The sequence below is a fragment of the Amphiprion ocellaris genome, chromosome 12 (assembly GCF_022539595.1).
Source record: "Amphiprion ocellaris isolate individual 3 ecotype Okinawa chromosome 12, ASM2253959v1, whole genome shotgun sequence".
Taxonomy (NCBI): Eukaryota; Metazoa; Chordata; class Actinopteri; family Pomacentridae; genus Amphiprion; species Amphiprion ocellaris.
In genome coordinates, this window is record NC_072777.1 from 31,204,384 (window position 1) to 31,231,679 (window position 27,296).

General features: G+C 39.9%; 1 protein-coding gene across 4 annotated transcripts in view; it reads right to left on the bottom strand.

Moving 5' to 3' along the window:
- LOC111569671 (1-phosphatidylinositol 4,5-bisphosphate phosphodiesterase beta-1) overlaps positions 1-27,296 on the bottom strand; it is a 177,750-nt gene that overhangs the window by 60,756 nt on the left and 89,698 nt on the right. For all 4 annotated transcript variants that reach the window (XR_008603516.1, XM_055015912.1, XM_055015911.1 and 1 more), the window contains exons 4-9: positions 18,464-18,604; positions 16,195-16,274; positions 12,967-13,020; positions 9,419-9,494; positions 7,195-7,295; positions 6,341-6,507 (exon numbers count right to left, since the gene is read on the bottom strand). Coding sequence is in view for 3 of the 4 variants with exons in the window: in XM_055015912.1 (XP_054871887.1) it covers positions 6,341-6,507; positions 7,195-7,295; positions 9,419-9,494; positions 12,967-13,020; positions 16,195-16,274; positions 18,464-18,604 (619 nt within the window). In the remaining variant the exon portion in view is untranslated. The remainder of the gene's footprint in view (positions 1-6,340; positions 6,508-7,194; positions 7,296-9,418; positions 9,495-12,966; positions 13,021-16,194; positions 16,275-18,463; positions 18,605-27,296) is intronic.

Below are 27,296 nucleotides of genomic sequence, written 5' to 3' on the forward strand. Positions count from 1 at the left end.
CAGCAGAAGATTTGGTGAGCTTTCCATGAGGCTGAGACATTTCAGATTTAACCAAAGCAGCTCTTGAGAATAAATAAACCTGACAGACTGAGAGGCAGCTGCTCATTCTGAGTGGCTCAGCTGGAAACAGCAAGGAGTAGGACTATACAAGCTTCAATTAGACAACTAGAGGTTCCTCAGTTCAAAGGTAGCAACTCTGGAAAATTCTTCCAAAACTGGGAGGATATCTAGTTATAGGGAGGCTTGAGGAACTGTGCTGTATACCTCCAAGTTCAAAACAACACACAAGAATGGATTTTCATCATATAAAACACTGAATGTTAGCCCATAATACAAAAGTGCACCCTAACTGATAATATCTGAAATGGAGTCTCCTCTCTACAGTCACCGAAGGTAAATTTGTGATAATATTTCAACCATCCTCTCCGGATTTATGACACTCTGTGTGTCTCGTTTAATTTAGCATTTTCTTCATCTGCCTTCAAACAACGTCAGAGCATTTGAGCGATCGCAGACTGAAGCAGTCAAAGACGATGACTGAGCTCGTCGGAGATGAATGAAAGGCATAATATTCGGCACAGAAAGCCAAAATGTGACAGTGAGCGTGAGCAGATAAGAATGAAAATGCATGTTTCCATGCTCCGCTTCATGAATTATACACGCGATTTTGGAGCATCTCCAGTGGAAGTATATGCATGTATGCAAACCCACTGTACATGAACACTTGTGATGCTTTTTAGTGCAATCTTGTAAGTGCTCAGAACGCAAAATCTAAAAATGGCACTCTGAATTCATGTACATATATGCACAAGTGTCCTTGAGAGAGGAAAAACCGTGTGTGTGCATGTATCTGAATGTGTGTGTGGAGGTAGCATGCAGAGCTCTGGACCCCTCCGCAGAGCAGATGGCAGCACTTCCTCCGGCTAGATAAATGCTTCACATGGGGAAATCTGTCACTGGGACAGGGAAGGGCATGCTTCCAGAGAGCTGGGGACAGGATGAACACACAACATCGCAGTGGGAGCTGCATCAAACACCGAACAGTCAAAACCGATGTGCGAGCGTGGTTTAAAAAATGATTTCGACTCATTTCGCCACTTTCCTCAGGAGAGATTGTTAAATGACGCTCCGCTTGAGCCAGCTGGGGTCAGTTTATTGTGATTGCAAGCAGTAAAAAAACACATGCACATGCCACTGATGATATAGTGAACAGATTTTATAGCTGAACAGGTACCAGACATGAGCATTTTAAACAAAACAGAAGAATATTCAAAACAGCATCTGTGCTAAATAGTTAGTTATATGAACAGTTGAGTCCTAAATGATTCCTAACCATGCCAAATTTAGATTTACAGTGAGTTCTTAATTGATCAATACATTTCTTGTGGCTGGAAATAACATAAACAAGCAACAAAAGACAGTAAGACATTGTGTGAGAGATCAATCAAACAAGGTTTCTGTAGGTCTCCACTGGGATTTTGTTCCCCTTTGTGATGATCTCCAGGTCGTTGAGGTTGAAGGTTTCCTTACTATCACTCCTGAGCCCCTCCACAGATTCTCAATAAGATTAAGGTCTACACTCCAACATCTTTGTATTGTTTTCTATTAACCATTTCGTCACCACTTTGACTGTATGTTCCACATCATTGTCTTGTTAGAGCTCCAAAGTTTTTCTGCAGAATGAACGATGTTTTCCTTCACAGTCCTAAAGCCATTTTATCAGTATTGCCTGGCTGACTGGCAGGAAAACTCAAGGAAAGCGTCACATTCCCACCAACATGTTTGATCGTGACAATGGTGTTCATGAGGTCGAATGCTTCTGCTTTCTTTCTCCAAGCCAATGTCACATACTTGGATCCAAACAAACCCATTTTCATTTCATCCAACCATTCAACAGATGACCAAAGGGTTTATTCTTTGTCCAGGTGAACTTTGGTCAGTGTCTGATTGAGATGTTGCTGCTGGAACTGCTCACATTCATCATCACGGTCTTGGTGCCGATCCTTGGATTCTTCTTGGCCTCTACCATTCTTACCTGTGCAGAGGTCACTTTTGGCTTCCTACCAGGCCATTGATATTTTTCACAGTGTGGCACTCCTTGTATTTTTTGAAAATATTTTGCACTGTGTGCCACTGGACCTTGAAAACACTTGGATATGATTTTATAGACTTTAAACATCTCATGAGCAGCCACAATGTGCAAAATGTCTCTCGGTGATGAACCCTAATAGCAAACTCACTCAGGTCTTTGGTTTTAGCCATGACTTGTATTTGACTAGTAACCGACAGGAGAAAACTGCATCAGCTGTTCTCAGTTTATAGTGTTTGAGAATGTCTTAGAATATGGTATTTGTGATGGTACAAATGCTGCATTTTCTGGCAGTTTTAGTAAAAAAACAAAACATAAAACATATGGCAAGGTCAAATTAACCATTACCACATCTCTAACATGAGGCCTTACGGCCTTTTGCCACCTGTTTATGCAATTTCCACCCAGAAGAAACCTACAGGTCAAATAAAAATTCACTATAAATGAAAATTTAATATGGGTATGAGTACATCTGGCTTAACTGCAGGTGGATACCGTAATCTAATAAGCCATCGTACTATAGAGGTTGAAGAGCAACTTATTATAGTTTGCAAAACACCTCTAGGGTAGAAGCACTTTACTAGTGATGTGGCATACTGTGATATTGTTAAACCCAGATGTAGCGTTGATTAGGTGGTTTAATATTGAGGGCCTGCAGCTAATATTCTCCATTTCTGTGAATATCTGCACACACAGATTTAATCTTAAAGCTTCTAGTGGGGTTTATCAATATTTTCTTCTACAATTTTTATAGTTAGGAACTAAATTCTCTGAATAGTGCTCTCTGTTCCTAGGCCCTGAAGGAGGAAATAAAGTGACACTGGGTAAACACAGAGCGTGCATAATTCCAGTACACATAAAGGTGGTGCATTCAATGTTTACCACAGTGGTTCGGTGCTACACGATGGAAAAATCAACCCAGGGATTTGCTCGACAACAAACAGAACACGGTGTAAAATAAGTCGTCCATTTTGGCACGCTTATATAACACGCTTTCCAGCAGAGATAAAATTGAATTGGCACACGCCCCACCACCTTGTTGCTGATATCTGGAGTGGGATGTTCTCCAGTATTGGCAGCTTTCGGTCCACTGACACTTCAGACGACATGAAAGCACATCATGTCCAGCAGTGTTGGATCCTCAACACTCATCCATCTCAGCCCCTAATTAATTATTCTGAGTCGCTCCTCCCTGTGCTCTAATACGACAACTAAAACCGCTTTTTATCTGCTTTTACGTGCTACTCTGTGAGGTAAGAAGATAGAAGATAAATCTGATTTTGTGTTTTTGAATGAATCCCTATTTGGTGGAGCTGCTTACGACTCGTAGACGTGTGAAATGTGACCTTAACTACACACTGCTTTTTGGAAACAGGCAAAAAAGTTCTCTACCACTGGTGTAATCTTTGACGATGTGAGCTTTTAATATGATCCATTATGAAATCTGCATTGAAACAAGCTTCCACATAAATGTAGTGAAGCACTGACTGTGGAAGGAGATCTGAAGAAAGGATGGGTTTTTCTTTTTCAGTTGTATGCTTTGGAAATGTAGCTTGCTGTTTCTACAAATCTGCATTCTCTACTTTTAAGTTTAAACACTTAGATAAATGGTTGATTACCACTTTTTACAGTGCAACACAGCATCCATCTCATAGCACAGTAAGTGAAAGAAAAAAAAGAATAAAAAAGCATGGCACCTCTTGGAGAACACTTTTCAGAATCTCCCATTAAACAAACTGGGACACAAGTTCAACAATTTGACAAAACAGAACACAGAATAACACATCAAACACTGACATTACAGGAAAGTGCCAAACTGCTACTGATTGCTTTCTGACTGTTTATGGAAAAGTAATAGTCCACCGTCCTGCACACTTGTTGTTGACAACAATTGTTGGTCATACACTTCAGTTTTTGTGCAGTTTAAAATAAGGATGTCAAAATGTCCAATTCTTACTGCAAGAGTATTGTGGCGAGAAGAATAAAGTTTTTGCAATATATATTGTAATATTTTAAAAATCTGTCAAATTCATTTTAACCTAATTCATTGTGTGTTTTGTCTCTTTTTGTTAGCAAATGATTTATACTCAAAATAAGAGGGTCTGAAGGTAAAGAGAGTCTGCAACTAAAACGGTACTGTATGCTGTTAATATAATATAGTTTTATGAATATCCTAGTAGATTTCGGTACCTTTGGTTGGTTGTGTCCCCTTGTTTAAAGTCTTTATGCTAAGCTAACTAGCTGTTGTCTGTAGTCTTACATTGTATTAAATGGACAGCTATGACAAAGTGTTCAACTTCTCCATTAACACCCCACCAAAAGGGAAATATCTACAGCTTTAACCTGGAGTAGTATATTGAGCTCCTTCAGTTACCATAGCTACCTCTATATGAGATTATTACACTCTTCCAATAATGAAATCTTTAGTGTGTGCACATTTAAGGGTCATATATGTTAGATTTGCTGCAGGAGCTACAAGAAAGATTTGTGAGTCATTCTAAGAAGAACAGACACAGAAAAATACTCTGATTAATGAGTAAAAAGAAAGATTAATGCGACTCCTCAACACAGTGTGCGTTTAACATGTATGAATATGTTCAACAGCGCTACACATGTTCACCACTTGCTTTTTGTTCAACACACTCTCTGTCCACTCAAGTATTCTACTCATGTAATCCTTCTCTTAGAAATGAAATGCTGTGGAATAGAATATCCTCTGTTAGGTTCAACTTTGCTTGGAGCCCATGGGACATTTTGGTGGTGGTGATACATATATACATATATATATATATATATATATATATATATATATATATATATATATATATATATATATATATATATATATATATATATATATATATATATATATATATATATATATATATATATATATATATATATATATATATATATATATATATATATATATATATATATATATATATATATATATATATATATATATATATATATATAGGTGGAGTCTTACTTGGGTTGGATTCTTTGGGTTTCTCTGTGTAAATTAAACTGAATTGAATTGGAAGAGGATGAGGGTGTGTAAAAAAACTTCAAAATAGACAGTTGGCTGGGGTTGTGGCAGCAGAAGCCTTTTTGATGTGTCTTCCAGCTTGTACCACAACCAGACAAAAAAGGACGAAGCATGGAAGGATATAGCGGCAGAATTGCATTTAACAGGTTAGTAACCTAACATTAGCAGCTAGCAAACACACAAACACATAAATGTCACAAGGGCGAGGACTCCGTTCATGTTTGGCTAGTTTTCCTGTGATTATAGGAGCTCCGTTTATGCTTGGGTTGTTTATTTTTCATAGATGGACAGCGCAGGCTTATGACATTTTATTCTTGCACGTTCACGTCGACTCACGTACATCGCAGCCTGCGATTCAGGTTGTGTTTTCATTGTGCAATCTGCACACAGCAAACTTCACATCGTGCCCAAAGATTATTAGATTCATCTTGTACAGTGTAGCAAGCTGTGAACTTATGAGTGAGTCTGGCTGTTTTGTAGCCTGGCGTCACATGGTCTCTTGATTTTAGACAGTTATTTCTCGCACATATTACAAGTACACAAGTTTTTTGTGCACTCCTACCATGAACAGTCCCAGAACTTTTTGATCGCATCTTGTATAAAATTAGGGATAATTTTATACAATACAGTAAGTGGGCATCATTGATGATGATTATAATGTGCTAACATCAATATTTCAAACCAATGTTGGTGTTTTTGGGGGGGGGGGGGGTTTGCCTATTTTGCCTATTTTTTGTCAAAACAATCACTGGAACAACTGTTTTTCTTCAGTATCACTAAGTAATTTCTACATCAGTTTGTTTTGGCTTCTGTTCTTGGTAAGCTACAGTCAGCAGTGGAATTTTCTAAGTTTTAGAAAGTCTGGCTCAGTTCAGTGTAAAACTTCCCAAAGACCTCCGGAAACATGGGAGTTTTTCCAATTATTGCAAAAGAAAAAAGTGTTGATGGCATAACACAGCAGCAAAAGCACAATGAAGTGAAAACACACAGCAGGATTTCTGGAAGATGCACCCCCAGATAAGTTAAAACAACTGTGAAATGCTGTGTGTTCATTAGCAGTCAGAGCTTTTACATGTTTTTGTACTTGTGTTTAATTAACCTCCCTGTATGACAAGGTGCTTCTGAGTGCGTGTTACGTGTCCTTCTGTGTACACTTAGTGAGCCTGGGGTTTGTATTGACAGAAATTTGAGCCACTGACCTTTCTGTGCCAGCGAAGCATTGGGTTCATATTTGTCCACCAGCAGCTGGACCTGCTCCGGCTTGAGAGGAGGGTAAAGAATCTCATTGAGTCGAGGGTCTCGCTGTTTACTGTTAATGAACTCCGTCATCTGCTCCACCGTGAGGTAAGGTCGACTCTTAGCCCCCCTGATCAGAGCAGAGGAGGAAACAGAAAAGGAAAATTAGAGAAAACATGATAGGGGTTTAGTCAGCATGATGCGGGTACAAGAACAGAATCCTAAAATTGAGATATGAGAAAATGAAACCAGGAGAAGGAGGAGCTGTAATTAAAGAGACGTGACGGAGGGGGAGAGCAACAGACGTGCAAAGGAGCAGAGGATTAAATGTTGTGTTGAGTAAATTATGAGATTTGATTAAAACGCCTTTCATATCTAGGACTGTTCCAGTAAATTATCTTCTCCATATCCTCCTGGCTCTCGTGCCATCTCACTTAACTGTGATTAAAATCTAGATTTATGGCTTGGAGTGGCACCAGTAGTGCTGGCTTGCTGCCCCGGCTGATGGTCTGAGGCCCTCTGGGGTTAAAGGGGCAGTTCTGCTGGTCCAAACAGCCAGGAACAGGAAATCACAACCACAGCCATTACAACACACTTTCCTGAACTAATCGCCTTCTTATGATGGCCTTAACAGATAAAAGCAGATGTTTTAACCTTCAAAGTCACATTGTCTTACCAAGAGCAAGAGGTGGTTGAGAAAAATATCCCTCTCATACACAAGTTTGTCTTCTAAACTACTATTTACTGTGTTATGTAGCAGTATGAAAGGTGTGTATTCATACAAATTTTGCAAAAGGAATAGAAAAAGAGTTCTTACACGTCGGAGAAGATGTGGTCGAGCTCAGGTCGAGAGCAGATGTTGCTGAGAAACAAGCCGTACACCTCCGGAGTGAAGTCCTCCTGGGGGATGGAGTCACTCTGCAGCAGACAACAGCAACATATAAATCATACATTCATATACATGCTTTTAAAATATGGGGCAGCCTAAGAGTGGATGGAGACACTGTGGAAGAAGAAGTGCAAATGTACAGATTCAGTGAATTCAAAATTTAGAGACCCCATAGGTAGATGACATAAAAAAAAAACACTGAATTGAACACTTCTAGCTCACCACTAGTGTTGTTAAATACTACATTGCAAAAATAAATAAATAAATAAATAAATCCACAAAAACATGAAAATCTGACAGCAAGGGAAATGATATACTCTAACTTTCAAAAACTGTAAAAACATTGAAAATAATGGTAGTTATCTGTAAAATATGGATTATTCTAGCTGATTTTAAAAAAGTAAAACTGTGCAATTTTACAGTCACATGAAAAATAACAAAATAATTAACCACTATATCTAAAAATATAGATTTGATGTGGACAATATTTATAGTTTTTGTGATAAAAAAAAAGTAAGATTCCTAATTTTTCCTGAAATTTTACTGGATTTTTAAGTGAAATGTAACAAACAAGGCAAATCTGTAAAATAATGTTTTTTAATCCTTAATATGTATATTTTTTCTTTCAAATTTTTTGTTGATGAAAATACAGAAAAAAGTAATCTTTTGTTCATTGTAAAAGAATGAATTATTGTATATAATAATTTGCAATTTTGTCCTGTTTTTCTACAGTTACCATGTAAATTCTTTTTTTCTGTGATTTTACATGTTATTATTTCTAATTTAAATTTAAATACAGACATTTTGTAAAGCAACAGTAAATTGCTCATGAAAGCAGAGTTAAAACTCATTTAAATTTTTTTTTTTACAGTGTATTATTGTTTCTTCAAAATCAAACTGCAGTCAAACCTGTTTGCACATTAACAGACATAATACCATCAACAACAATGCCCCTTTATTTATCTGTAACTGACTTGTGGAACTTTGTTTGGCTCTAAAAGGCGTTTCTAAACATTGCAAATCACATGTACCCACAACTTAAGATCAAATCTGTACATAAAAGCAGTTCTTGCATGAGGTCCTATGAGTGTTTTCTCAACAGCTGACCATTTTAAGGTACTTTAACAGATCTCAGGTGCAAATAATTAACAGAAGACAACCACTTCTGTAACTTGTGCCTGGAGATCGGCTCCTTACAGAGCAATCAGAGCCTCACAGGTATGATGAAGACATAGCGCACCCAGCAGCACCCAGCAGCATTGTGCCAGCGGGAAACAGAGCAGAACCAGACAATGTTGGAAAGGAGAAAGGGAGGTGAGGAAAGATGCACTGAGGGAGAAGGGATGCAGGTCAAGGCCTGCTGAAACTCACTGAGTCGCTCGAAAGACCTCAGTGTGCGAGCCGAGTTGTGTATTCGCCTGTGAGTGTGTGCGTGTGAGGGATTAACAGCAATACCATTTAGCTGTAATTACTTGCGCAATGGAATAACTGCAAATCCCACCAGACCTTCGTACGGCAACACCTTTTTACCTCCTGCTCTTCCCCAGTGCTAATTATTTATAGCTTGTTCTGTGTGTGTTTGTATGTGTGTGTGTGTGTTCAATCTGTTTGTATTCAGAAGCCATTCATTGCAGCTGCGAAGCGCCTGCCCTACTGTATGTGCATATGTTTCGGCATGTGTTCAGAAGTGCATTAAACTGCATTTTCCCCACACAAATCACTTGTTATTCGCCTGCTAGAATGCAGATATTGTGCGTTTGGGGACTCAATTCACGAAGGCGCAGCGAAATCCAAAAGACATAAAGATAAAAACAGCTTTTTGTCGTCTCTATTGCTCCCACTGGGTCTATTTGTTTCATTACAACTCAGGCTGAAATCAGTTCTGAGTGGGAAGTCATGCAGACATCCAGAAAATAAGACTCCAAAACAAACGAGCAAAGCAGCAATCAGCCGCCGTGTCAGGAGAATAGAGGACGAGCCGAGAGGACGGACTGATGGATGGATGGATGGATGGATGGATGGATGGATGGATGGATGGATGGATGGAGATGAAAGGGGAGCCAGATAAGAGAAGGAAGGACACAAATGGAGGCAGGTTCAGAGGAAATATGAAGAGACAGAAAAAGAGGGATGCTTCGGTGTTTTCTCTCACTCTGCCAGAAGGGAGGTTACAGTTTTCCAGCGCTGTCTCCACACGTTTCCTGTCTGCCGAGAACATCCTGAAGATACTGCAGGGACACAAAAACACACCCTGATGAGTAATCACAGAAGACGCCACACAGACAGAGGAGTTCTCGCTCTGACCATCCGTCTAAAACCGCTTTATATCGCCTCGTATTAAGGATATCCTTGTGTTGTAGGAGCACTAAACAATGAAAGGAAGGAAAACAGAATGAAACAGAAAGTAGGCAAAGCAGAACACAACACTGACTGGAAGACAGAAATGAAAAATGTAATACAGACAATGCAGAATAATAAAAATGCAGATGTAGAAGAAAGCACATCCAGCATAAACTAATACAGTCTAACAGCCTTGCAATAAATTCTACATTCATGCAGGCCTCTGTTATTGCTGAAAGTGTTTTAGAGACATATTGATTCAGCTTTTTTGGAGCTGTAGCCCCTGATGCTGCTGAATTATATTGTGTTTCACAGAGAGGTGTTTGTAATACGCTCACGCTTATTGGTATAGATGTACAGACTGAAGTACATGAAGCTGCTTTCAGACTCCTTTCTGTTAATCTGACAGTTTTTGAACATGTCAGCTTCGCGTGTGAAGTGATTTGAGGAACTTTTATTCCACATTTCATCCCCAGTACTGGTCCAAAAAACATAAAAGCAAAAGGCCCAGTTTGAGTGTCAAATTCACCAAACATCTTTCTTTTCACATCATGTACAAACTGAAATTAACATGAAAATAAAACTATACTGCAATTAAAACAGAAAAGAGCATTTAATGGGTCAGATTAATGAGATCCAGAATCCGAGTTTTGACTAAAGTTGAGTCTGTTGCTTCCAGTTGTTTGTAGGAGTCTTTCCTCTGAGTTGATTAATTATCTGCAGGATCCATAAGAGTTTCAAAGCAGGACAATTGTGCATATATTTATGCATGTGGAATAACAGCAGAAACTTCAGTTATCTTCAAATCTCAAGCAGTTTTTGGTCCTGTCACCTTTTCATTCACTGTAGTCTCATTTGTTTACTGCAGTATAAAGTCTCGAACTTCTATGAAAACAAAACAACCAAGGCTAGAAATCTGGATATTATTGTTCATTTCTATGTCTTCATCTTTCTACAGTATAGTAAAGTTTATCAAAATAAAACAGACAAATCAAAAGCTGAATATATCTGGTCATTTATTAAAAAAAAAAAAAAAAAGACTCTTTATACTAAAAATATTTTACAACTTACATTTTAATTTCTTTCCATACATGTCTTCTATATGCTCTGCATATACACTGCCTGCAGTTCAACCAAATGTAATTTTTGTCACGTGACTGTTGGTTGCAACTGAGTTATTAATGGCTTTTCAGTTGCGCTTAAATAACTCAAACCCTGTTGGAAAATTGAAAGGCTAATGATTAATCCTGTTTTTACGGTTTATGGCTCTGTTAAATGCTGTAATTTTGGTGATGTTTTTAAAAGCCTTTCAAAACTGCGGGTGTTATGGGGTTCAGACTGTTAATTACTATCAGGGTTATGTGTCACTTGATGTTCTGTCCAGTCTTCAGTAAGTAACAAACATTGTGAGTGATTTAAATGTGACCTGTCACTTTAACAAATTAATGAATCCAGAAAGTCTGAAAAGGACTTTAGTGTACTTTCTACAAACGTAATACAAACATACACTGCAAGTATAGTTACTAAATAAACTTTCTGTAATCGATGTTCTCGCATTTATATATAAAAGGTGTGACATAATCTGATTTCAATACTGCTTATACTGAACTGCATGCATCTAAATTGCAGATGGCAAACAGCAAAAACACACAAAAACAGAGTGTTTGTAATTGTTTATGAAGTCGACGTGACCCCAGACACAGATGAGTGCTCACAGCTGCATCCTCAGTGTTGTCGTTTCTTATATTACTGTCATTATCGTCATCATTACTGTTATTGTATCAGTTATGTTCTTGTTGTAATGCCATCAGATGCATCTTTCTTCTTGTGCCAATAAACAAAAGACATGCAAATATAATGCTTCCTCATTTACATGTGTGTAAACAATTCAAAATATAGTCAAACTACTATATAATCCTGGTTCACGTAACTCTGCAGACAGCTCTGATAGACAGGACTTTATGTGTGTTGTGGAGTTACTGTATATAGACTGTATAAACTACTGTATAAATATGATTTACCGCATCGAACTCTGCTGTCATTACAGTCGCTGCAGGATGTTTAGGTCTGTTTCCACCGGCCATAGGCTGTTTTAGTTACTGGCAGAGGTATGTCTGATCCATGAGTGCATACTGTATGCACAGCGGGGGAGCAGTGTCAAGCTGACATTAGTCAAACTGACATGTCCTCCCAGCGAGGAGGTTAATTCCCTAAACGGCAAGGAGCATCTCCCTGCCTCTGTTTTGACACCCACCGCTTTCCTCAGCGGCTCTGAGGGAGGTTATCGCAGAAGTTCACTGCTGCCTGCCTGAAAGCTCCACTTGACTAATGGAGATGGAGAGAGTTGGGGTTTCAATGAGGTGATGACAAACTCCCAGATAAATGAGATTCACTCGGGAAAATTCTCACATACGGTTAAAGTTTGAGCTGAAGGCGGTAAAAATAAGCTTCACCCAGCCCTTTTCAGGCACAGGATACGTCAAGGATACATCAATCTGCTTCAGTGACAGCCTTCTGTCATATGGAACATTTAACGTTCCTACCACAGCAAAAAATAAAGCTACAGCGAGAACTCAATATTTGTCACTCACGTGAGACTGGACAGTACATTAGGTTATGTTTATTACAAAATTATGCATAAATAATGAAAAATCTAAATGCACTGTGCAACTGTAGCTTATAAACTGTCCATGGGATCCGTGTTTTTTAAGCTTTCCATTCACAATCAATGCGGCAGCTGTGTGATATTATATTCTGGTAGTAGTATGTTGCATTTTAACAGTCTCTGCGTCACGTTGGCTGCTCCTCATTTTCATAAAGTTCTGGTCTCAGCTACTTCATGCAAATCAGGGACATCCAGCATAACTTGTTGCCCCTGGATATGACAGAGGGTAAACTTTTTGAACTAACGGCTGTCGATTTAACGTGAAAACAGATTCAGCAGCTGCACGGCTTATTTCTCAAATGTTTTTCAACCTTATGGTGAAATGTCGCTGTCACATTAGAAGAGAAAGTTTCCAAATGAGCTGCCACGTCTGTCAAGTTGGAGATCCAGGAGCAGACAGGATACAAGCGAAGTATTGCTTAGTAAGGACAAAGAAAAAAGCAATGACAGAAATAATGAAGCAAATTTTACAGTAGAGGCTGAAATGTTGTGGAAATAATAATGAGTGTACTGTGATGACAGAAGACAGGGATAATACATTCTAATAAATACACAAATATACACATACGTATAGGGGGAGGGTGTGAGCGTACAGACAGACGCTGGGAGTGAGGAGAAAAGGCAGAGGAAACTATGCATTGATCAAAAGAGCAGAGAGGTGGCAGGGGAGAGGAGGATGAGTCAGAGAGTCTTACTTCTTGACAGGGATTCGTCCCTCGGGGTTGAGCTGCAGCTTCAGCCGAGTGTATCTGCATTGGACAGAGCACACGCCTTAAACAGCACGTAATGGCTCTTTGTGAGCAAGATTCTTGTTCAATTTATGTGTGATGTGCAGAACAATTTGCTGTGATTTCCATACGACACTGTGGTGAAAGATAACACTCGGAGCATCTTCTCTGTGACTGAATGCATGTGTGGATTTCTCTGCACATACCATGCATGTCTGTCTGTGTTTACATGACAGGCTAGAATTGCGGTTAAGCCCTGGAAGTCTCAAGCATTGGCAGTGCAGAGCCATGCAGCAACAGCAGCAAGCACAACCTGGGCTATAAATAGCTCCGCTGCAACAGGAGCCATCGTTACAGGCTGGGCTTTAAGTGGCTGCTGGCTAATAATTAATATCCATTACAGTGTCCACTTCACAGGGCAGGCCGACTGCCACCGGCAAAGTCACCGCTGACTTTAATGGTTAACAGGGGTCAGACGGGTTTTTGTCTCCAGCATTCGTTTCTAAATAAATGAGCGGAAGTGAAAAACATTAAGAGCTGGTCATTAAGCTTTTTGTTACTGAAAAACAAAAAACAAAATCCAAATAAAGGCTCAAGAAAGAAGAAGGAAACAGTGAGATGTTTCTTGATACCCTCATGTGGCTCACAAGTGCTTGTATTATTCATAATGACAAGGAGGGAAGAGAAAACCGGTTACTCACAGTCTCCTCTTCTGTTTAACTTTCTCTGCCTTTCCTTACTTACCCCATTGAGTTAGCCCTAAAGCAGGAAGGCCTGCCTGTTTCTGTATAGTCAGTTACCTTTTTGGCATTAGCTGACATTAACGGCTGCACAATATATTGTTTTAGCATCAACACTGTGATGTGCACAGTTGTGGCACTGCAAGATGTGCAGCACATCAAACTACAACTGTATTTGCTACTTGATACAAAAAGAAACTATCACAGTTTGTGTTTTCCATGACTAATCAGCAACAGAACATCCTTTACTCCCATTTTAATTTTTTTTCAATTTTATTCACAAGACACAAAGTGACATTTGCTGTGTGGGAATATTTCAACTACAGTAAGGATGGTGTTGACCAAAAACAGGTTCTCTGTCAGCAGTGTCTTGCAAATTTTGCCAAAACACAAGTAACCACAGTAAATTTGTTTGCCGGTTAAACCCTCTGAATCCCAAGCAGGTTCTGGGCATTTTTTGTTAGATTTTTCTCTGCAATATAAAGTCCTGCACATCTATGGAAACAACACAATGATGACGTTTTTTCTTTATTTTACAAAGCTTAAAAACGCTGGATTCAAATTGCACATTTTTCCAAGTGCCCACAAATGATACAGTAAAAAAATGACGACTGTACATGGCATAGATATTTTACTACTTGAATTTTCTAATATGTTTCGGTACTTTCTGTTCCATTCTGTGTAAACACAGCCTACAATTCAATTAAATACTCTCTAAATTTTCGTAAAGCGACTGTTGAGTCACAAATGGCTCATAGTTGTGTTAAGGATTGTAGAATTTTTTACAGAATCTAGAGGAAACTGTTTATTAAGTGTGAATTTTTAAATGAGGCATGTAGAATAAAGTGATTCTGATGAAAAAAAATCATGATTTTAAGCTTACATTTGGATGTTTCATCACAGAACAACCTGTCATGGATGAGTAGTTCAAGGACCTGGTGATTCTTTTTGCTTTCACAGTTTCTGGATCTGACAAATTTCTGCAATTTTGAAAGGACAACATGCTAGGTTTTGGAGTTCAGAGGGTTAAAGCAGCAGCACAAAGCTCTAAATAACGAGTGCAAAGCCTGATTTGAATGCCATCCAAAGCAAAAAAATGACTTTGGATGCCTTTGTCAGTGTTACACGATGTTAAAGGTTCCAAAGGGCTTTTTCAGTAATAGACTTACTCAAGTCATCTGGTGAAAATTCATCTACATTGCCCTTTTTTCCACAGGTCACTGCTCTATATCGTGCTCTTCTAACCTTTATTGTTGATGCACAAGGGAACACAAAGAGTCTACTCTGGTCTATTGTGCAGCATCTTGTAGCAGTGATGCTGAGAACATATTTGCTGCCCAAACCAAAAAACATACATCACAGCTCTAAGAGGTAGAAGAGGAGAATTAACCACATCTCTTCAGGGATTCAGCCTCCACATGCTGCAGCAGCGGTATGGCAAAGCCTTATTTGTAAGCAAGCAGTGCACAAGCTGCTGTGAGCAACCGACGTGACTCCGAAACCTGCTCTGTTCAATTCCATTCAACTCTCTCTGTACTATGTGGTCGATGGCCACTTTTATTGTCTCATAAGTCCATTAGCCTCCTCAGGGGTGCGAGTTAATGGCCTCTGCTGGCTGATAAACATCAGGCAGCTGGGAGTTGTCACCGAGCACGCCCAGAATGTTCCATAAAAACAACATTTCAGATTTATAATTCAGCCAAGTCTGCACGAGCTTCACTCACTGCGCAGATAAATCAGCCGTTGGACCGTAGATCAGCTCCGATCAGATCGATGAGAATGCAATTCTTTAAGCTCTAAGACGCAATTATTGCACGGAATCAGAGGTGGACTGGGGGCAGCTGATGATGAAAACTGTCTGTCTGACTAGATGTAGAGCCACTGATAAGGACGACGGCTGATTAATGTAGCAGGATGGAAGTGTCAAAATTTTATTTCCAACGCAGGCCCAAACTGACCCTCAGTGTATGTAACTCATGCAACAAAAACATAAGCTGCAGCATCACATTAAAACAAATTCTGCAGCTGTTTCACTAATCCTGCTTCCCTCCTGTCTGCTCTTCTCTCTCCTTACTCCCTCTATGGATGTACATTGAAGAGACCTTTGTGAACTCAAACCCTCAGGCTGCCTTGCTGAGTATATATTCTGTACCGTGCAGCTCATATGTACTTTCGTGTGTGCACAAATGCGTCTTCGAGCAGCAGTGATACAAATATGCCTTTTCGTGCATTTGTAAGCAAACATTTTCTAGTTGTGCAGGGAGATGAGAGCGCTGTCATGTCTCTTTTACAGAACAAGCCTCATTTGCTTTTTTGGCTGCTGTTTCTCTTTATGTCAGATGCCTGATGCTACTCTATGTGATGAGTTTTAATGCTAGCAAACCTTATCTCAGGTTATCTTGGATTTACATTTTATGGGCGGCTGCTGATGCATTTGTATGTGTGTATGACGTACGCTTTTTCGAGGCAGGCTTCTCTGGACATGTTCTGCACCAAGAGGTTAGACGCCAGGTTGAACAGCTCTTCGGCCCATTCCTGCAGTAAATAAACAACAAAACACATGTGAGAATGCAGAGCTCCATCCCAGTGCAGTTTGACACTGATAACTGCTGAGGGCTGAAATATTGCACTGCCATGTGAAATACACAAAGTCATCCGTTCATGCATATAGCTATGCTAATAAATTCAATCTGAATGCTGAATATGGTGACAGAGTAGCAACGGTCTCTCATAATTTACATGCTAATGATGCTCTGATGTCCTCACCGAACGATTAATAACAAATAATACAGGAAAACGTGTTTTAATCTCATTCCTGTTTCCTCACCCTAAAAAAAAAAATAAAGAAGTTGAGATCATATTATCACTGTTGGGCTGCCTTTTTATCATTTTAATTAACCTTTGTGACACTACCGGCTACTTCAAGAATACAGGAGGAATTTGAACACCTCAGACCCATAAAATTATCAGAAATGGAGGTTTTCATTCTCTAACGATCATATATAATGTTTCTAATAGCTTATTTTAAATGAATACATAGACCCATCAGCCACAATATTGAAGCCGGTGACTTATCATTATGTAGTTCCATTTCTGACCCGTCAACGGATGAATTTTGAAGGTGTTCTATGGTTTCAGGCCCCAAGACTTTAGCAGCAGGTCCTTTAAATCCTGGAATTTTCAAGGTGGGGCCTCCATGGATCGGACTTGTTTTCCAGAACATGCCACAGATGAGTCAACACCTTTAACTCTTTGTCAAAGAGGCCATGAAGGGGCGTACATGTTCTGCAGCGATATTTATGTAGGTGTCAAAGTAACATCCACATAAATGTAATAGCTAACGTTTCCCAGTAAAATATTGTCCAGAGCGTCACACTCCAATGGCTTGGAGACTTAGCTGTGAACTTGATGGGAAGAAAACATGATTCATTAGACGCTGCCTTCTTTTGTTGTTCCATGTTCCAGTTCTGATGCTCATGCGTCCATTGTAGGAGCTTTCAGTGGTGGACAGGAGTCAGCATGGAAACTCTGACCAGACTACAGCTAAACAGCAACTCCATACACAACTAACTGTGATGCTCTGTGTATTCCGACACCTTTCTATCACAGCAGCATTGAGGTTTTTAGCAGTTTGTGCTACAGTTGCTCTTCTGTGGAATCAGACCACAGCTGCCAGCCTTTACTCCAGTTGTGCATCCATGATTTTGTTACTGATTCATTGGTTGTCTTTCCTCGGACCACTTTTGGTAATCACTGCGTACCAGGAACACCCCACAACACCTGATCTAATTATTGCATTTTGGTCCTTGTCAGAGTCTCTCAAATCAAGTTTCTTCCCACCTTCCTGCTTTCCTGCTGCATCGACTTCAAGAACTGACTGTTCACTTGCTGTCTGAAATATTGCAGCCCTTCGACAGGTGCCATTGGGATGAGAAAACCAATTTCAATCACTTCACCTGTCAGTGGTGTTGCGGCTCATTGGTATGCATACATACAAAACAAAGTACTTATCATTTCAGTTGCTGTTTTTAAGATAAGATAAGTTTAAAAAAAAGGTGTTCAGAAAATAAAATTACACAATATGAGAAACACAGTGCCTCATTGAAAAGCAATAAGATATAAGTATGATACATTACTGAAAATAAGTAAGTAAGCTAAAATAAGACGATAATAATAATTTTATTTATATAGCGCCTCTTAAAAAGTTTACAAAGAGTTTACAAAGGGCAAAAAAAGAAAAGAACGACACTCAGAAAGACCACTGAACAACAGAAGGCTGGTCAGTCCTTACGACACATCAATACAACACCAACAGATAAAATAATAATAGAACCAAAAATGTCAAATCCAAGTAAGGAAAAAGAACAAGAGGAATAAAAGAAAACATCGGAGGTAAAACCATAAAGATAAGGCTAGAAGTAGAAGTAATACTAGCCATCATAAATAAATACAATAAATATGTAAATAAGTCAATAAATGAAGGGTAAAATAGGATAAAATGAACAAATAAATAATAAAATAAAACATACAATAGAAACAGAGAATAGAGAAGTAATACTGGCAATGATATTGAGAAACTACAGTAATATCACAAGTGATAATAAAATACTGCACATAAAATTAGAATATTCTACCTCAATTTGAAATGTTCCACATGATAATAAAATATTACACCTAAAATTGAAATATTGCACCTGACATTTCAACTGTATGCAGAGTTTTACCTTTGCAATCTCCTCCTGGAAGGCCATGAAGTTCAGGTAGGTGATGTTGACCATGTCGGTGCCGCTCACCACCATCAGCATCCTGTTCTCCATCTTCCCCACCAGTGTGCTGACGTCCAGCAGCTCGCGCAGCTTTGCCTCCTAAAAAACAAAACACAAAAAGATGTAAATCATCTACTCAAAGCGTGAGGTGCATTTTCACATCCAAGTCAGTTCTGACGCCTGTTTTTACACCCAGCTTCATTTACACTGCAGTGAACCAGACCTGCATTCAAACAGCCCAAACAAAACTTCAGCGGAAAGCAAACGACATAAAACAGGCCACGGAAAACAGACATGGAATGATTTTTTGAGGAAGCATGAGGCAGCGCTGCTCTGTGTCACACCGTTTGATGTTGTTTCGCAACAAAAATTGGCCGTGTGAAGGCAGCGAACCGAACACAGACGTGTTAGCATTTTGGAGTTAACAACTCATTAGGCGGCTAATTTGGCTGATTAATTGGAGGTCAGATCGAGTGAGGAGTGAAGAGTGAGGCTACAGGGTCGACTTATGGGATGTAAAAGCAGCAAACGAGGCGGGTTAGGCAGCTATGATAGGAGATATTTACATTCAAAGACTAATGACTGAAGCTGGATGTGCTGATTTGTAGACAATGTGTGGGTTTTTTATTGTTTCAGAGCACAAAAGTCCACAAATATCTGCAAGGGATGTATTTTTTGGGCTTTATTACTAATTCATGACATCATGACAGCTCTCCAAACTCTAAAAGCTTGATAGTTTTCAAACTTCACTTTGGAGCTTCTTTTTCAGTTGGAAAACTTCCTCCTGTCTCATCTCATTTCCAGCTTAAAACTTGAAACACAGTGCTCAGAATACCTTGTGACCAGCCATAACATCGCAGGAAAACAATATTTCATTATAAATCATGAGCGGATTCTCTTATCTGAGGAGATCCCATGAGGATGCTGCTACTTCTCTGGAAAGTTTCTTAATAAATGCTTACAAAAATATCACAAATTCATGTGTGCACCTTGCAAAATTCAGATTTAATACAACTTTAAGTGCCTTTATCATCCACTTTATTCAGCAGGTTGTTGCAGGAAGAAGATAGCTGGAACCAAACACTAGAAGCTGGCAGCCGTCCAGATAACACACATAAAAACTTTGAAGAGCTTGTTTTGAACTGAGATCACTGTCTGAGGAAAACTAAACCAAACTAATTTTAGCAAAATGTACGTTTAAGCTGCTCATCTTTGGTTCAGATCACAAAAATACACAAACTGCCTACAATCCTCTGAAGTGCAAGAGAGGAATAACAATGATCTTCTTCTCTCCTTTGCGGCTCAGTACGCAAGAGGCATACAAAATGGTTGCTCGGGCTTAATTAACACAACAAAAAAGCTCTGTAAAGGATTTTGCAGTGAAAGCAAATGAGCTCCAACTAATTTAACCAATCAAACAAAGAGTATTGTGTCCTGTGTCATGCTGATAAATGTCCTCTACACGTCCCTCACGCCCCCAATCAAATTGTGCAGCTTAGCAGCGCTCATTATTATCACGCTAAAGTTTTCTAAAGAACAATCTCTCCCTTCTGACAGCATGTCGGTCTCATACAAGCGGCTACAGTCTTATGTGGCTCAGCGAGGAGCCACTTTCTGAAAGAAATATGCCTTCCTTGAATTGTCAGAAAAGAAGAATGCTGCACATTGCTAAAATTACAAATTGTGTCTTAATGTTGGGCTGCACAACATATTGTTTCAGCACTGACGCTATAATTGGCTCATGGGCGATAGTCACATTGCTTGCATGCAAATTTAACTCAAACACATCATGCTACGACTTTTTTGCTGCTTGATACAAAAAGAAAACCCACACATTTTCATTTTCAAGTGAGATCCGTCTGATAGATCATCCTGTACTCAGATTTAGGTGATTCTAGCATGCAGAGAGTGTTTTATTTCACTTTATAAGACAAAGAGTTTGTTGGCATGCAGACTTTATATGTGCACAGCAAAATGAGCAAAAAACAGGAAAGAAACACTAAAAATGGAGATTTGGCTGCAAAAAGACACATAAAATCAGTTGTGTAACCATTTAAATCTACACCACAAAGCTCTGTATGACGAGTTCAAAAGCAGATTTGATTGCATTTCAGAACAAGTAACTCTTTTTGAATGCCTTTGCTGGTGGTACATCATATGAGTCTGGTTTTAAAACAGCTTTATTTTCACCTATTTTTCAGATACATTTTTTAACTTCCAATGCAATTTCACTATGAATATATCAACGCAATCGTTCTAACGTGACTAATTCTTTCAAAATTTAATTTTGTGAAACACCTGGTAAAAATTCTGTCATTTTGTCCATATCTATGTCTATATAGATATATATTTATGTATATTTCAAACTGAAATGTTTTAAGTAATGTATTATTCACTAACTTTGCCTGTTAAAACTGTATTGCTCTCTAAGTTTCATATTTCCAACTCAGCTGGACCGTAAATGAGGCTTTTTCACCTCAGTGTAGTAAAAGTTTAAAGAAAAGGTTGAATGAATGAATAAATATTCTAAGAAAAAAAATGTTTTCCCCAATATTGTAGCAATAAGTGGCAGCTTTTCTTTACCGTGTGTTATTCAGAGAGTTGCATTCACCGGTGATCCGGGGACTGACCACCTATCAACAGACTTCTAAATGAGAATCCATCACTGTCCAAACGTATTCTGAACACCACCGGCCTCATCAGTCAAAGCAGAAAAAGCCACTTTCAATTTGCTAAAACACACAATGCCAGAGCAGCTGCACAGTGGCGTAGTGGTTAGCACTTACGCCTTCCCTGGTTCGCGTCCCGGCTTTGCCAGGATCTTTCTGCATGGAGTTTGCATGTTCTCCCTGTGCATGCGTGGGTTTTCTCCGGGTACTCCGGCTTCCTCCCACAGTCCAAAAATATGCTGAGGTTAATTGATTATTCTAAATTGCCCGTAGGTGTGAATGTGAGAGTGATTGTTTGTCTTTGTATGTGGCCCTGTGACAGACTGGTGACCTGTCTAGGGTGTCCCCTGCCTTCGCCTGAGTCAGCTGGGATAGACTTCAGCCCCCCCCCCCATGACCCTAGTGAGGATTAAGCAGTGTATCGATAATGGATGGATGGACACAATGACAGAGCAGCCTTTGAGGAACGCTCCGGCAGACTGCCAGAGTTGAAAGGCTTCTGAGAACAGACGAGATGACAGTAAGATGCATATTTCATTTACTACAGTGGCTGAACGTCGATACACTTCTGATACTGTTTTGATGCGACTTGTAGCCATTAGCTAAAACGTACAGCTGATGCAGACGGCAGCGCTGATCTGGGATCTGGGAGGGCGCTACAGGCACTTACAGCACATCAGCTGGAGGAACACCAGCAGTTATGTTGGGAAAAGACTCTGTCTGGGAGAAAACATGGAGGGGAGGAGGAGGAGGAACTGAAAGAAAGCCATGAGCATAAAGCAGCTGGAGATGAGAGGAGGGGAGGCTTGGCCATGTGAGCGAAATGTAATTTGTTTTGGTGCATTGTGGGAGCCATTAGAGGCATGCCTGAGGTCCCAGTTACCACAAAAGACTGGAGGTTTGCAGCAAAACAGGCGAGGGGTTGCTGAGCGGGATGGGATTTGGGATGAGAAAACAGTTTTGTACTTCACTGTGAGAACTTCGGCCTTTTGTGAAACACAGTCGTGGACGGCTGAATGTCTTCAATTTCCAGCGTGAATGTGAGTCATGTACCTGTGTATTCACGCTCCGGGGTTTAGTCAGGCGTTTGTTAGCAGCTGCAGCGTGCCGGTACAAGAACTCAAATCAGACTCTTAACCTTCAGGTGGAGCTGCAGCCGGAAGAAAACTCACACTCGACTGTCTACCGCCGCTGTTTGTCACAAGGCCTCAACTGTCGGCCGCCAAATTGTGTCGCACTCTGCTGGGCACGAGGAAGGGAGTCGGATTAGGCAAAGGGGGGAAGTCAGCGTCACCTCAGGTCATTAAACCTGCAGCACGGCACCTGCCTGAACTCACCCACATCCAAAAAAAAACTACACTAGAGATCAAAACACACACACATACATGCACACAGTCACATGTTGTGGTGAGTATAAATATACACAAAGGGACTTTAGATCAAAAGAAATGTCAGTATGAATGATTGATGCTGACCCGGCTACCTACACACACGCAACTCGACTTCATCTGGAAAGATCAGACCTGAGAACCCCTTTATAGTAAGAGCTTTTATGTACATTTTTATCATTATTATTACTATTACTCATGCAGAGAGTAAAGGGAATGTATTGAGAGCTAAAGACTAGTGAAAAGGCACAAAGCATAAATACAGAGCATCAAACACTTAATCTCCTGTATTCTGGTGAATTTTTAAGAACCGGTTTGTCCCTTTTCTGCATCAATTTATGTGAAAATATCTGTAATTATGTCAAGTAAAACATAAAAATCTGACAAAATGAGTAAGCATTTTTCAAAAAAAGAAGAAGAATAAAGTTACTGGAGGAGACAAATGCATCTGTGGGGACTTTTCTTCTTCATCCCTCCTGAAATCTACGTCCCTGATCTTAATTATTCAACTATCAGAGAACCATAGTAAGAGCTTTTACTACAACCATGTGCCCTGTACAGAGGCACCAGTTTGAGCTATAAGTTCGCTCACGCAGACAGACTCCTTCTAATCGCCACTCGACATTTACCTTTAGTGCCATGCATCGCAGATTTCTCACTCTGCATACGGAAAACTAAAATCAATGTTTATAAAGGCAGTTATATGATACTCTGATTCCTATGCTGGGCAAGGAGTAGTGGAAATATTTAATGCTTTTATGAAGTGATTGGCATAATATATCATGTCAAGGAAAGTGAACGCCGTAGCCAATGTCCAAATTGACTCGTGCAGATTCCTTATTTTTCTCCTAAATGCACCAAACCTCAGAAGACCCACATTTCATGGCACGGTGGTCAGAAAAAAGACATTTTGTTTGGCGTCTTGAGGATGTCTGCACTTCAGCTAACCCTACCAAGCTGTGCAGTTTGCTGCAGTTCACACTGCATTTTTAAAGCATCTGCACTTGCTAAACAAAAGGACGTTCAAAGGAGCAGCGAGAAAGATTTAGAGGGAATCTGTTAGCAGACACTGAATATAGCAGCCATAATTATGTTTTCATTAGTAAATAATCACCTGTAGCGGCGAATCATTGTGTTTTTGTTAGCTTAAGCCTTGATTATACTCGCAGATGTGCAGATGTGGTTGTTATACTATCTGCTCCATAAATGCATAATAGATTGATGTCTACGTATTGAATGCATTCTACTGCTGAACATGTGCACTGCTGGGAACAGTGCAGCAACTGGGGACAAATTTTGGAGTGCATGCAGATATCCTTGGAAGAGCTGCATGGATTCCTGCAGACTTGGGCAGATGACAACAGTTACATCACTCAGACCCTCAAAGGTATAAAACTGGCTTTAGAATGAGCCTTTGCATTTACATATACACTCTGCTATGTTTCTACAGTAACCCAGAACGGACATACCAAACAGAGCTCCAGAGAGGAGCTATCACATTTTTATGTTGAAGTGGCTGCCAGCGTAAGTTTTCCTACGTATATTTGGTTGCAATCTTCAACCTCACAGCTGGATGAATACTACACAGTGATCCTTTACAGGTACCATATTGAGCTTACAAATGCTGTAAGACAGTTCATTTCAACCACTGCTTTTATTCCTGTTCCAAAAGATCTGTTTTGCTCTGAAAACCAATGAACTCCTGACCCCTTCAGGAAGAAAACTCTCTCTGTATCTGTGATTAACAGCCAGAGCTGGACGACTCATGGTCAGTTATGTGTCATATAGCACCTGGGTCGAATTCTTATTCATGTGTAAAGCTGGGAGCATAACTAGTTGTGGTGGGGTTGAAGGAATGGAATATAAGTGTCATATTTTAACAGCTTTTATTTTACACCTCCGAGTTTATAGCAAATCACAAAACACAATAAAAATGGATTTTCACCACCTGGGACCTTTAATCCTGGGCTGAGACTACACGAGTTTCCGGCTTCTTTATTGCTGTGTCACCTCTCCTGACACTCAGTGGTCTGGCATCTTGGATTGAACCGATGTTTTCTCAAATCTGAAACCTTTTGTTATTTACAGTTATAGTTACGCTACTGCCCAAAGCTGCAGATGGTGTTGCCAAGCAAAGCTAAACATTCAAACCCTTGAGGCTAACTTCAGAACTTCAGCTATTGACATTAGAACTGATCAAGATTTGTTTGTTTTTTTCCCCCCATTGTTAGCGTTATGCAAAGTTGTTGCACCTCAGTCTCTATTTTGTGTCCATCTGCTTCCCTATGAACATGAAGCGATGCTCTGCTCCCTCTGACATGATAATCTTAATAACATCATGCTCCAGTATTTTTCAATCCTGCAGTATGAGCATGATTGTGAAGTTTCTCCTTATGTGTGTGTTGCAACCCGGCTTCAAAATCTGTTAGGATTTTGAAACCTCTGCAGTCTGAGCCCAGGATAAAAAGGACAGATTTTTAGAAATGATCTTTGAGGTCTAAATTAGGGGGTCGGACGATATCTGCAGAATTAGTAGGGAAGGGAATGCAGCACTGTTGTCACAAAATAATCAAATTTATTCCATTAAACTGCAAGTGCACATAATATTGTGGCTCATGTGTGTATATTAAGCATGATAAAGTGCTTTTGATGTTTGGAAACTTCTGTAAACAGTCAGATATCATCATCATCTGCTACACATCACCCCGTCTGACTTCAATTTCCAGTGGCTCATGAATTTCTCACCGTTTCGTCTAACAGATAGGCCAATTATGGATCTGTGAGCTGCAAATCCAGCCTCATCAGTATTCAGAGGAGCACGTCTTAACGTATGGAGCCATGAAACTGCAGAGTCGGACTGCAGGTTATGAACTGGGCGCCGAATCTCCTGCTGCTGAGTAGCCTTGCTAACTAATGGAGCGGCAACATGCTGCTGGTGGGGCAATAAGAGGCCTCTGGGTTTTTGGAAGGAAATTACGGGATATTAAGCTGGAGGGCATGTGCCCATTCTGCCACACAAATACGTGTTTTGTCGCTCACATGTGCACAAGATATTTAGTGATAGAGACGCCTCAAGTCGGTTTGTGCCATTTTGTGGCCGTTAAGGGTTTGTGTATGTGTTCTTTTTTATTTGCTGTTTCATGTGTGTCCTTACTTAGCAGCCGGTGAGTCACAGAGTCTACAGAGCATTTCACCCACAGCAAAGCTAATCCTAAGACAACTCCTTCTCCTGGCGATGCAGTCATTTATTTAAGAGGGTCACGCTGCATCTGCAGAGCATGTTTTAAACATTAGCCACATCATAACTTACACAGACAGAAAGCACTGAAACATTGATCCCATTAGAAGACAGAGGGTTGTCTTTCTCACCAGGCTGTGGCCGTTTCCTTCAAAATGGCCTTTCTAATCATTCACACGCATGTCCAGACACACATGTGCAGATGCAAAACCACACATATCACATTGTTCAAGCATGCAGATACATCAGATTGCAAGAGGATTGCTTTATATCCTCTTACACAATGCATTTATCCTGGATGCTGCAATGTAGAGCTCAACAAAAGATGACAATACACAATAGAGCTGCAACTAATGGCTATTTTAATTGTAGATTTTAATGATTATTTTCTCATTTAATCAATTAGTAGTTTGGTCAATAAAATGTTAGAAAATAGCGAAAAATGCCAACCCGGTCTCTACTAAACTATGTTCAAACACGACTTAACAGGATTCTCAGCTACGGTTTTAAGGGAATATAATTTTGCTTTGAACTACACATAATTTCTGGCCTGTGACATTGTGGAAAAATGGCCAGATTGAAACCAGTGACCCGAGTTCACGACTTGTTATGGACGAGAGAGCAGCGGTCTCAGAGGTAAGTTTTGTTTTCTCCCGTTGTTTATGGTTTTTGACTTGCTTTCTGGTTAGGTTTACAAAAATGCCATGCTTTGGTTGACATTTTTACATGTTAGAAACTTATTCAAGGTTGGGGAACAAAATGGTTATTTGTCATAGAGCAGGGAAAGAAGCCAGAATGTACTTAATTTTTACATTGTCCTCTCAAGCAGTAAGCAGTACAAAAAAAAGAAAACAGAATAAATCCGCTTTGCACCCCACAAGACGTGTCCGTTTCCACAGTGTAAGCTGATCCCTTCCAACCCCACAGCATTTGGAATAGCATCGCCATCCTCCAAGAATGATATCCCGATTTTCCTAACTGGAATTCTGAATGGATGACTGGTTTTATTCCTTTGGGAATCAATAGAAAGAAAGACCTGACAGGCACTACAGCAGCCAAAGAAGGCACTGAAACTGGTCAATGTTCACGTCCGTCCTACATTACTGCCCTCCGATTGGTTCCCTTGTCTCGACCAGCTGTATCCTCCTCTACATCCTCTTCTTCCTCCTTGTAATTCTCTTCCTCATTATTGTTCATGCCATTCCCATGATCTCCCTCCTTTCTTTGTCCTTCCTGGTGTTTTACCTCATCCTGTTCTATATTCTCTTCATTATATGGGTCCTCTCCTTCGTCTTCTACATCATCTCTCTTCTGTCTACCAGCTATGTCCTCCTGGTACTGGTCATCCAGATTGTCTTCTTGTTGATCTGGGTTTCCAACCATTACCAGTTCCTCCTCATGAGGAACTCATCAATGCTCTTTATTCACGTGAATGTATTCCTGCAGATTCACCTACATATGATCCTTGGAAGACTTTGGAGATGTATCTGTTTTTG